The sequence below is a fragment of the Globicephala melas genome, chromosome 6, assembly GCF_963455315.2.
Source record: "Globicephala melas chromosome 6, mGloMel1.2, whole genome shotgun sequence".
NCBI lineage: Eukaryota > Metazoa > Chordata > Mammalia > Artiodactyla > Delphinidae > Globicephala > Globicephala melas.
In genome coordinates this window covers 34,694,708-34,706,931 of record NC_083319.1, presented here as the reverse complement: position 1 = coordinate 34,706,931, position 12,224 = coordinate 34,694,708, and the positions used below count along the sequence as shown (strand labels likewise).

Genomic DNA, 12,224 nt, shown 5'->3' with positions numbered 1-12,224 from the left:
TAAGGATGGTGGTACATTTGGTGCCCCTTTTGTAGAAAAGAGCCTGCCTGGGGCACCTGGACCTCAGCTCCAGGGGCAGGGTCTCTGCGTGTCACGTACACTCGTCGAGCTCTGGTAACTCACATCTGCTTCCTTCTGTTTGGGGTGTGGCTACCAGGCCCAGGAGGCTCACCTCGATAAGCTCTTGGACCAACTGAGGCAGCAAAGCTGTGAGAATATCCTGAAGTTACACCTGGTAAAGGCCAAAGATTTTCTGAAGAATATGAAATGCAGGTAGGCAGACCAGACGCCAGAAGGGGATGGCCTGGAATTCATATTCAGGATCAGAAGGTGCCTGCCTAGGGGCCCAGCCCAATGATGCCTCCTACATCAGAGATCACTGTGGTTCTTTGCAGCTCTACCCTCAGCCAGCAGAAAAGGTTTCAGGGAGAACTTGGATCAGAAAAGTTTATGGAGGGAGGTTTCTATGCCATGGAGTTTAAAGGTCAAGAGCATGGACCCTCCCCCACCTCCTTAACTTTTAAAACATACATGCTTTGTTAAAGAAAAAAAAAGTTAACAAATGCAAACATGTAGGAAATTCTCCTAACTTCTGCCCAAGTCGTCCTTTTTGTGAACACAGACCTTTATAAATGTGGATATGTATATACACATACAGTGTTTTTAAGATAAGAATTGTTGTATAACTGCAGATTTTTTTCATTTTTAAATGACCATCCGTTCATTAATACGGATGCTTCGTAATGAATTAACCATCCTCCAGTTGATTAGCTTTTTAAGACGGGTGCCAGTCTCTCAATATTAAAAGCAGTTCCCTGTGAACTATCTCGTAGCTTGGGGCCTTTGTAAGGACTAGTCACAGAAATGGAACTGCACTGCCAACTGACTGCAGTACTTAGAGTCAGAAGTACGTTTTAAAGCAAATAAGTAACCCCCTGAACCTTGGTCTTAACTAGGGAACAGATAGAAGTCTGGGCCTTGGGGTTTTGGAGTGCTTGATGGGATAATATAGGTAAAGTTCAAGGACAGGGTTAGTACAGTAGACAGGAAGTGGGAACCCATGTTACAACATGCAGAGAACTCTCTCACGTGTGTTTCCTAAATGTTCTACAAAGAGTATGTATTCTTGGTATGATCAGAAAAATAGCAAAGCAAAGCAAAGACTGTTATTGTAAAAGGAAACCTACGCAGTAGCTCTGCGCAGAGCTAAATGCCAGATACAAGCCCACCTCCATGTGGTCCCAGGCATGGCTCTTGGCTGGGGGTCTCTCACACCCAGCTGACCTCCCTTAGACAGGGGTCTCACCTCCCTGCCTCCCAGGTATGAGAGTTCTCATGGCCTCCTGACAAAGGAAGTGATGGAATACCCAGCGATCATACTGAAGGAACTCAACTCCTACAGCTCTACCCTCAGCCGACACTTCTGTGTTCGTGAAATCTTTGAACAGGTATGGAAAGGGATACAAAAAAATCCCAGCTGCTCACGAAGGAGCAATGGGGAGAGGATGACGTCTAGGTCTTATTTGCCTCAATTTTGAATGCCTCTCTGGACTGTGGGGAGTTAGAATCTATGTCAGGACATCAAGGAGTGAGAAGCTAAAAGCGTCTCCTAAAGAGACCATCTCTTCTCAGATTAAAAGAGGTTGAAGGGCTCAGAATCCAGGCCTCAGGCTTGAATGGAATTATAATTAAAAGGCTAATTTATGTGACTCTTTGAGTTCCATTCACCCAACTCACCACTGCTGCATAACCCTCCTAAAATACAGCTCTGAGGTACCCACTCTCCTGCTCACCAGCTCTGCAGCCCCTACCAAACCCAGCCCACAGTCCCTAGATGACCTCAGAGGCCCCCCGCATCTGGGTCCCGCCCTGACTCTCCCTGCTTCAGCAAACTCCTCACTCTTCCTACATCTGCCACTGCCCCCTGCCCTTCCTCACCCTGCTCCTCTGCCGGGATCCTTCTGTTTCCACACACCCCAAACCCACCCATACTTCCAGCCACTGCCAGTGACAAGATCCCCCCCACTCACTCTGACCCTCATCTCCCTTTCCTCACCCCATCACCTCTCCTTTCCCTGAACGGGCTTGTACGTTGGTCACTGTCAAATGCAGGAGTTCAGGGCATCCTACTGGAAGGGGTTTTCTGAGGGGCAGGTGTGCCCTCCTAACTTTCGTCCAGCTTCCACTGCCCTCAGCAGTGTCCTGCACATAATACAGACACACTGAGTGCTCCCTGGTAAATGCACGAATGCCCGGAGTGTCCTGGTCTGACTCTCCCAGAGTTGGCTCTTTCCCACACACGCACCCAGAGTCCTGCACAGCCAGGGCTGAAGATACTTGTGGCTGACACTGAACTTGGTGAGGGTTTCCCATAGGTGTGGGGTTCCTGACTCCTCAGAGAATCCCTCCCCCAAGCAGGGATCCGTGTCCCAATTGCTCGTGAATGCTTCGTGGGGCACCTGGCTTGAGGTGGAACTCAGGCTGTCGGTGGGGAAGCTCACTATCTTTGAGATCAGTCTGGTTGCCTGGGTTAAAGTGTAGGTGCTACTGTGGTCTCCGTGTCACAGGGAAGACACTGAGCCCATAGGGTTTAAGGGACTTGCCCAAGGTCATCCAGCTTGTGAGGAGCTGGAATTCGGATCCACTCTTATCCATGGCACACTATATCCAGAACTTCACCCACAGCCTGTGAGAGAGGGAATCTGTAGTGTTGACGAGGGGGCTCCCAGATCTTGTAAATCATGTTCATTCTGTATGTTTGCATCCAGCACTGGGTGTAGCAGATTCCTGCCCCTTTGTTTGCATCCCTCCATTTATACTTTCTTGCTTTTTGCTCCAGATCACTACTAAAAATGTGTCAGAATGAGATTTTATTCTGTGATTGCCATTGTGTGATGAAAGCTTTGCTAGCCTGCTTGGGATTAAGGAAAACTGATTGGGAACACCCTGATTACCCCTGTGAAACAAGTGGTCAAGGCCTGCATCAGATGTAGAAGGGGAGGGGCGGGGCCTTTTCCTTAAAAGAAAAGATACGCCCTCAGAAGTGGCGCTCTGCTCATTCCGTGTCCGTGTTTTTGCCTTGTAGAACCTGGAGGGTGAAGTCATCTTCCGACTGAGGGCACCAGGTAACACTTTTACAATTCAAGTCTGAGTCTCCCCGACTCCACGCTTGTATACCTGGGGTCTGGGGAGGCCCAAGCAGGCTGTATTGGTAACCTGTCTCTTCCTGGGCTTTGGGCTTGGTCATCAACAGAACCACATGAAAAGCAATTCCAGGAGAGAAGGAGAAAACTGAGGGGAAAACAAAGGCCTAAAGCAGACGCGAGCAAAGGTGAGGAAAGCTTAAGTAGGGGAACGAGTTCCCTCAGGCCAGTGGAAGAGATAGAAGAAGTAGAAGATCAAGAAATCGAGTCCCCCACCACTCAAGAGGTGGTAGTAAGCCCACAGGAAAAGTCTGTACTGAGTGAAGAGATGGATGAGTCCAGAGGGGACTCTATTCCGGGATTAGAAGAAACGCATGTTGAAAGAGACAGCTCCTTAAAATCACCCCCGAACCAGGCAAACGTGATGGTTCATGAAGAAGAAGAGGAGGAGAAAAAGGAAAAGGTGGAGGAGGAGAGGGAGGAAGAGGAGGAAGAAGAGGAAGAGCATGAGAGTTCATCTGTGGATGAGGTAGGCCAGCAGCGGATTCACTCTTGGGTATGGAAGGTGTGCTGTGTTCACTCCGTGTGTCCCTAAGACAAGCTGGGGTCCCCAGTGGCACAGTCTCCACTGGGGTACATATAGAGAATAACAAATGTCTGCACACCTTTTATTTTTGTCAGCAGGGATCCAATTCTTATCTCACAGCAATGCTTTTTTTTTTTTTGTGGTACGTGGGCCTCTCACTGTTGTGGCCTCTCCCGTTGCGGAGCACAGGCTCCGGACGTGCAGGCTCAGTGGCCATGGCTCACGGGCCCAGCTGCTCCGCGGCATGTGGGATCTTCCCGGACCGGGGCACAAACCCGTGTCCCCTGCATCGGCAGGCGGACTCTCAACCACTGCGCTGCCAGGGAAGCCCCCAGCAATGCTTTTTAAAATTCACCTTCCTCTCCTCACATCCCATCTTGCAACCTACTCTGAAGTCACCCCTCGACTTTCCTCATCCCTCCTCGGTCCTCCCTCTTTCCCAGCTCCTCTTTATTGTGTAGACCAACTTAGCCCCTCCATTCCTTCTCTCTTCCCATTCTCTGCTTATGTAAGAAAAAAGATCCATATCCAAGTTGGCAGATAGCTCCCCTTAGAGTGCAGGGAAGTAACTCTCATATTAATAAATCTTGTCGGGCTTCCCTGGTGGCACAGCGGTTGAGAGTCCGCCTGCCGATGCAGGGGACACGGGTTCGTGCCCCGGTCCGGGAAGATCCCACATGCCACGGAGCAGCTGGGCCCGTGAGCCATGGCCGCTGAGCCTGCGCGTCCGGAGCCTGTGCTCCGCAACGGGAGAGGCCACAACAGTGAGAGGCCCACATACCACACACACACAAAATAAATAAATAAATAAATAAATCTTGTCCTCAAAACACATTCAAACTCACAGAACAGTAATTTGAATTCCATAATCATGAAATTGCAAATGACTCTTTTCCTATATTGCTGTGGAAGAATTGGCATATGAGGCCTCTTTTTGAACAGGGACCCCAAACTCAAATGCCCACAGACATGCAATATAAAAGAGGGCTGGACACCAAGTGTAAAATAGTGACACATGAGAGAGGCTACTGTCTTAGTCCTCTCAGGCTGCGCTAGCAGAACACCACAGACTGGGTGGCTTGTAAACAACAGACATTCATTTCTCACGGTTCTGGAGGCTGGGAATTCAAGATCCAGGCGCTGGCAGCTTCAGTGTCTGGTGAGGGCCTACTCCTTGGTTCACAAACGGCTGCCTTCTTTCTGTGTCCTTACATGGTGGAAGGGGCAAGAGCTCTCTGAGATCTCTTTTATAAGGGCACTAACCCCATTCATGAGGGGCGGCTCTGCCTACATGACCTAATAACCTCCCAATGCCCACCTGCAATTACCAACACACTGGGGATATGAATTTTGGAGGGACATCAACGTTCAGTCGATGGCAACCATGCAGCCATTATTCAGTTCCAGCCAACAATGCCCTGTGGGAATGTAGGCTCAGAATTTCCAGATTTTCTGATTTTAAAAAGAAATCAGAAATCCAGATTTTTAGGTGGAATTTCCCAATTTTAAAAGGCACTGTATGGGCAAAAAGCAATCACAGGCAAGATTTGTCCCACAGGTTTACAACCTCTGATGTCACGGAACCTGTGGTAGGGATCACCAAGTCTGTTTGATGATGGCAAGTCTAAAGTCTTGTTTTCTGCTTAGGTCAGAACCCAGGAAGAGAGTCTGGGAGCGGTCTCCCATGAGGAAATGGAGTCCTTCACAACGTCCAGTGGGACCACTTACTTTGTCTTCCTGCCCCTGGAACAAGAAGAGAGTAGCAAGAGGCCCCATTCCAACCTTTCTGCCATTCTCTTCAATGACACTTCCAGTGCCAAGGTCCTAGAACAAGTGATCATTCCATCCAGACTAGTTTTAGAAATTAAGAAACAGTGAGTAAAAAACCCTTTTATTCTCATTCTCCTTGAGTTTTATTAACAAGGTGAAATAGTATAATGGAAGATTGGACTCGTTTTGGAAAAGAAAACACGTCGGTAACTGAGGGTAGACATGAGAAGCACAACACAAAGTAGCAGATGTCCAGGGATTTTTCGCAGTCACAGATATCCTCTGTGAGAGTGAGCCCTCTGCCTGTCCCAGGATGACTTGCTGGCCTGGGCCTTGTATCAATACAGAAGAAACAGGGTTTTCCCTAGAAGGTGTTTCTGGGTTCTAGATCCTGGCATGTCTGTTAATATTAGAGTTCCTTTTCTTTTCTTTTTTAGGAAAATTATATAGATATAGACCATAGTTATGAGTATATCAGTATGGTATTTTGCTCTGGTTATGTGACACATTTAATGTAGAAAAGTGAAAAAAGTACAATGAAGAATATAGAATAATTTTACCACTGAATATCTACTGCCCCTAACTCCCAAATTTCTTTCTGGTCCTTTATGTTTGAATTTGGAACAAATGTGAAAATTTGCATTTGGCTCTTGGATAGCATTTGCATTGCCCTCCTGATACTACAGTGTCATAGCTAGGACTAACCAGCTAGAGATCACCTGGTTAGTCTACCTCCCATGTTTATACATGGACAGGAGACCAGAGGCAGGGAGTAGAAGGAGTAAAGTCAGGCCTTTGGACTCTATTCTTCTTCACCTCAGCATCATCTCACCTTGAAAATGTCTTCTGACTTGAACCTCATCCTCCTCCTTCCTCTGTCACAGGCCATTGTCTGCCCTCTCCATAGACCAGGGAATGAAGAAAAGCAAGGACCACCATTGGAGCTAATATTTATTGAGAAAGTTTAATACTCTCAATAACTAAGAGAGGGGTACTGTAATTAGCTTATTTTACAGGTGATTCTAGAAACTGAGGCTCAGAATTTATAACTTGGATAAGATCTCTGAGATAGGAAGTAGTTAAATCCAGGATATGAACCTAGACCCTGTAATTCCAGAGTCTTGAACCAAACGCTATGCCATCTGGCCTTGAGACCAACCAAAAAAATAGTTCTGTGTTCAACGGATTGGATTTGAATGTTGAAGCATAGGATACATACCAAAAAGTATGGAAATTATGAGCATAACTCAATTAATTACCCAAAGGGAACACACCCAGTAATCAGTACCCACAGGAAAGACAGCACTACCAACCTCCTTCATGTACCCATCTCACGTCACTGCCTTCCCTTACCCAAGGATAACAAATATTCTAACTTCTGAATTAGTTTTACTTGTTTTTGAACTTACTTAAATGGAACCCCATGGAATGTACTCTTTTATATCCGGCTTCTTTTGGTGAACATGTGTATACATTTCTGTTAGCTATATAACTAAGAGTGGAATTGTTGGGAAATTGACTTATATGTGTGTCCATCTGTCTCAGAGGAGATACAACCAAAAGATACTGCCAAAGAGGTTTCAAAAGTGGTTTTGTTTTAACAGTTTACAGCAGTGTATGAGAGTTCCAGTTGCTCCACATCCTCACTTGGTTTTGTCAGTAGTTTTTATTTTAACCATTCTGGTGTATGTGTAGTGGTGTTTCTTTGTGGTTTTAATTAGCATTTTCCTGATGAGTAACAACGCTGTGTACCTTGTCATATACTTATTGGCCATTTAGTCATCTTTCTGTGAAATGCCTAGCCAAATTTTTTGCCCATTTTTTTTCTGGTGGATTGCCTATCTTATTTCTTATTAATTTATGTGAGTTATTGATCTCAGATATGAGTTTTTTATTAAATACATGGCAAATGTTCATCCTGCTCACTGTGCTTGCCTTTTTTGCTCTCTTAAAGGTATCTTTTGATGAACAGAAATCCTTTTAATAAGGTCCTAGTCATCAGTTTTTTTCACTAGGGTTAGGGTAATTTCTGTCTTATCTAAGATATCTTTGCTTGCCTCAAGGTCATGAAAATATTCTCCTGTGTTATCTACCATAAATGTTATAGTTTTAAACTTTCATAGTTAGATGTACAATTCAACTGGAATTGATTTTTGTTTATGTATGAGGTAGAAGTCAGATTCATTTCTTTCCCACATGGATAACCAGTTGACCCCAGGCCATTTGAGAAGACTCTCCTCTCTGCACAGCTCTGCCAGGCCTCGCATCACCACCTCCCCCTGATTGATTACTGTAGCTTTATATTAAGTCTTATTATCTGGTGGTGTAAGTCCTCCAACCTTGACGTCCTCCAAGATTGTTTTGACTCTCCTTGGCCCTTTGTATTTCCATATAAGTTTGAAATCAGCTCATCGGTTTCCGAAAGAAGACATTTGCCGAGCTTTTAATTGTTATTGTATTGGATGTGTAGATACATTTGGAGAGAACCAACATCTTAACAATATATAGCCAAGAAAATCACTCTACATTTTAACAGGATGAAATAATAAACTGGGAAGAATATTTGCAACTCACATCTCAGTCAAAGGACCTCATGTTCCCAATACATAAAGAGATTCTAGAAATTAATAAGAAAAAAGGCAACTACACACTAGAATGATGGACAAAAGATATTAATGGATAGTACACAGAAAAAGAAATTTAATAGTCTTAAACACATGAAAATATGCTCAATCTCAGTCATAATATGAGAAAATTGTCAAATTCAAGAGTTTGACAGTACATTCTGAAGCTATGGATAAATAGGAACTTTTATTCATTGTTGATGGGAGTTCAAGTTGCCTTGCAACAGAAGCAGTTTGGCTGTATCTACCAGATCCACAAATGTATTTCAGGCTTTGATTCAGTAGTTCCCTTTCAGGGAATTTAATCCTATAGAAATTGTTCTACACTTGACACATGTACGAGGTTATTCATTGCAGTCTTCTTTGTAAGAACAAATGGTTGGAAACCACCCAATGTCCTTCAACAGGGGGTCTGGCTAAATGAATGATGGTCCACCCAAACAAAGAGATACAGTGTAGTGGGAAATAAAATAAGGAAGAAGTAGTAGAAGGGGGAAGCACTTTAAGCATCAGTGTGGAAAGATATCTCCCTGGTCACAATTGCTGACCCTCGCTGGTCTCTCCCTTAGGCTTCGAGCTGGCTTTTTTGAGCACTTAGAGAAGTGGTTTGACCAATGTGCCCTCAATGCCCGGGTCATCGTGGCCACCAAGATTGATGAGCTGGATTCAGAACTGGAGCTGCGTCTGCACCTGCACCAGCCAAGAGCCCAGCTCATTGAAAAGGACATCCACAACGTCAGGGCAGGTACTGCAGACCCCCGGTGTCTGTGCCACTGCAGCCCTACATTCATTAGCAGCTTGTACCACGCAACGCTTAGCATGTTGTCATCACACGTTGGAAGATGTGCGTGAGGGTTCGTACCTCCCAGGTTGGCAGAGAAGGTTGTACTCAGAATCCTTGTTTAAGGTTTTTTTTTAAAGAAGGTGTGAGATGCTGAAATGAAGAGTATTGTCCTATTTTAGCTTTGTGGATCCCAGATATGCTCACACACCTGTCAGACACACACCTGCATGGCAGATACCCTAGAGGCAAGCCTCTAGTTCAGGAATCAGAGCTAACAGTTTCAACCTGTCTAGCTGTGGGATTCTGGGCAGGTTACCTGACCTCTCCGATCCCTTCCTAACCTGCAGAAGGCATGCTGTTGGTGGTTAACTCTTCTTGAAATGGTACAGCGAGGAATCATGAGCATCTAGCATAAGCTAGAACCTCCAAAAGTGGTAGCCATTATTTTCAGCTTATAATTTTTAACACTTAAAAAGACGTGCCCTTTCTCTCTAAGGCAGAGGGCTCCATTAATTGGAGGGAGGGCACTTTTATTTGGATCCTTCAACGGCTCCTGTCAGGTTTTTACTCGAGTCACACTTCAAGCTCCATTATTGACCCTGAAAGCTTCCAGAGAGCCTCCACGTGACCCTACCCAACCTCCTATTGCCTGGAGCAGCGAAAGAGTGTGGACTCCAGAGGCCCAATGCTTGTGGCCTTGGGAGACCAGCTTCATTTTTGGAACCTCGTTGTCCTCATATGGGAAATGTGTGCGTTAATTATAAGTATAAACAAAGATGCTCCCTGAAGGCTGGTTTCCTTCCCCTTCCCTGCCTCCTGGCCCAGTGCATAATGTGAAAAACGAGGCTGGAGAAGCAAAGCCCCAGAATCCCACCATTTGTTTTTGGCAGAGCTGAGACCATAGCACTTCCTCCACTCCAGGCAGTAGGAGGTGAGATGAGGTGAGCTGGGACTCTCTGCTAACTCTAAAGGCCTATGATGGAGCTCTTGAAGTCCATTGTAACTGAGACTCATTGGAAATGAGAAGCCACTGATATAAAGGGACACATGCCAACTGCCCAGCTTTGTGCTGGCTCTTTTCTCCCAGGCCTTCGCATCGAGATCCCTGCCCTCCCCAACACCCACCCCACCTGCTCCTGGGGTGGGAGGTGCTGTCCGTCTCCCAGGCTTTGTTCCCTTCTGCTGCAGGCAGGGTATCTCCACCGCAGGAACCTCGCTGATCACAGCCGGCCAGATCCTCCTCTCCAGTTAAAGACCCAGGGCTGTCTCATATTGGCCTCCCTGAGATCTGTGTCCATTCCCAGGCCAGGCCCCGGGGAGGGCAGTGGGGACAGGATAAAGGACCTTGGCCTGAAAGGTCCCTGCTCTGTAGCTGGCCCGGGAGAGGCACATCACTGTCCAGGAAAGCGCTGTCCTGAGCTGGCTTGAGATCCTGGAGGGCCTCCTCTCCCCTTGTCCTTTTCCAGCCGAACTCTTGCTTCACCAAGAGCGGCTGGACAGCCACTGTGCGGGGGTGATGGAGATGCTGAGGAAGGAGAGGAGGATGTTCTGCCAGTTCCAAGAGGAGCAGAACATGAGGAGCAAAGACTTCCAGCGCAAGATTTGCGACATGGAGCACATCTTCTTGAACGCCACCAAGAGCCAGAAGTAAGGGCACTGGGGGTCTCAGCTGCAGCCTCGTGGCCCTAGAATCCCCGCCAGGTGGCTGTTCTCAGAGGAGTGGTTACCCCACCCCCTGTGGGTAATAGAAGGGTCAGGGTTTCCAGAAGGGTTTTCACCTCTTCGCAAGGGTGCAGCTGTGTGAAGCGTCTGGCTGGGGGCTGGGCGCTGGGGGTGGGGGAGCAGCCAAAGAGAGAAAAGGGTGCCCGTGGTCAGAGTGCCGGGGTGCAGATGATGTGCCCTGAAACGTCCATGGTGGGAAGGACCGCTCCTGTCAGGGGAAGTCAGGAAGAGCTTCCTGCAGGAGGCCCTCCGGCCTGGGATGGAGAAAGGTGGGGAGGGGGCAGGGTTCCCCCGTCGGAGAGGAGCACTGGCCCGGCTCGAGGTGGAGATGCCCTGATCTCAGGGCAGAGTGAGGGGTCCCAGGAGGCCCCTCAGGGGTTTGAGGTGAGGTGCCTGTGAGTTATAGCGGGTGGAGGGAGGAGGAGGCGGAGCCAGTAGGACCTGGGGATTCTCTTAGCAATCTGGTGGCAGGGGCCGGACAGAGGAGAGGGCTGCCCTCTGGTCCAGCTCACTGAGAGCCCCACATGCACTGGCATCGTGAATTTCCTTCTAAGGCCTCTTTTTCTACCCAGAGAAGACAGGCAGTGGTTCTGGTGACCCCACAGCTGGGCATGGCATGTGGAGCTCAAGCCACCTCCCAGGCTGACCGCCCGTGCCCAGGTCACCACCCTGCCCTCCCGTGTCCCCCAGGCTGGTCACTCTCAGCAGCACTCTGCACCAGGAACTGCTCAGCTACGTCGACGTCGTCCAGGTGTCCCTGCGCAGCTTCCGCCAGTACCTGGAGGAGAGCCTGGGCAAGCTTCGCTACACCAACGTTGAGTTTGTCAGGCACTGCAGGTGAGAGCCAGCATCTGGGGCCTCTGTGGGCCACTGGGCTTCCTCTATTGAGAGGTGGTCTTGTTTGCCTCTCCATTTTTTTTTTTTTTTTTTTTTTTTAGTGTATACATGTCCATGCCTCTTTATTGCTTTGTCACCGTTTACCCTTCCCCCTCCCCATAGCCTCAAGTCCATTCTCTAGTAAGTCTGTGTCTTTATTCCTGTTTCACCCCTAGGTTTTTCATGACATTTTTTTTTTTCTTAAATTCCATATATATGTGTTAGCATACGGGTCTCTTGTAGACAGCAAATATATGGGTCTTGTTTTTGTATCCATTCAGCCAATCTGTGTCTTTTGGTGGGAGCATTTAGTCCATTTACATTTAAGGTAATTATCGATATGTGTGTTCCCATTCCCATTTTCTTAATTGTTTTGGGTTTGTTATTGTAGGTCTTTTCCTTCTTTTGTGTTTCTTGCCTAGAGAAGTTCCTTTAGCAGTTGTTGTAGAGCTGGTTTGGTGGTGCTGAACTCTCTCAGCTTTTGCTTGTCTCTAAAGGTTTTAATTTCTCCATCAAATCTGAATGAGATCCTTGCTGGGTAGAGTAATCTTGGTTGCAGGTTTTTCTCCTTCAACACTTTCAATATGTCCTGCCACTCCCTTCTGGCTTGCAGAGTTTCTGCTGAAAGATCAGCTGTTAACCTTATGGGGATTCCCTTGTGTGTTATTTGTTGTTTTTCCCTTGCTGCTTTTAATATGTTTTCTTTGTATTTAATTTTT

At 47.1% G+C, this 12,224-nt stretch overlaps 1 protein-coding gene across 5 annotated transcripts in view; it reads left to right on the top strand.

Moving 5' to 3' along the window:
- CCDC180 (coiled-coil domain containing 180) overlaps positions 1-12,224 on the top strand; it is a 58,877-nt gene that overhangs the window by 21,309 nt on the left and 25,344 nt on the right. For 4 of the 5 annotated variants that reach the window (XR_009564278.1, XM_060300727.1, XM_030829773.2 and 1 more), the window contains 8 exons: positions 158-273; positions 1,322-1,448; positions 3,086-3,125; positions 3,254-3,672; positions 5,377-5,603; positions 8,693-8,868; positions 10,374-10,554; positions 11,320-11,466. Coding sequence is in view for 3 of the 5 variants with exons in the window: in XM_060300727.1 (XP_060156710.1) it covers positions 158-273; positions 1,322-1,448; positions 3,086-3,125; positions 3,254-3,672; positions 5,377-5,603; positions 8,693-8,868; positions 10,374-10,554; positions 11,320-11,466 (1,433 nt within the window). In the remaining 2 variants the exon portion in view is untranslated. The remainder of the gene's footprint in view (positions 1-157; positions 274-1,321; positions 1,449-3,085; positions 3,126-3,253; positions 3,673-5,376; positions 5,604-8,692; positions 8,869-10,373; positions 10,555-11,319; positions 11,467-12,224) is intronic. The other variant, XR_009564279.1, reaches the window with a different exon arrangement.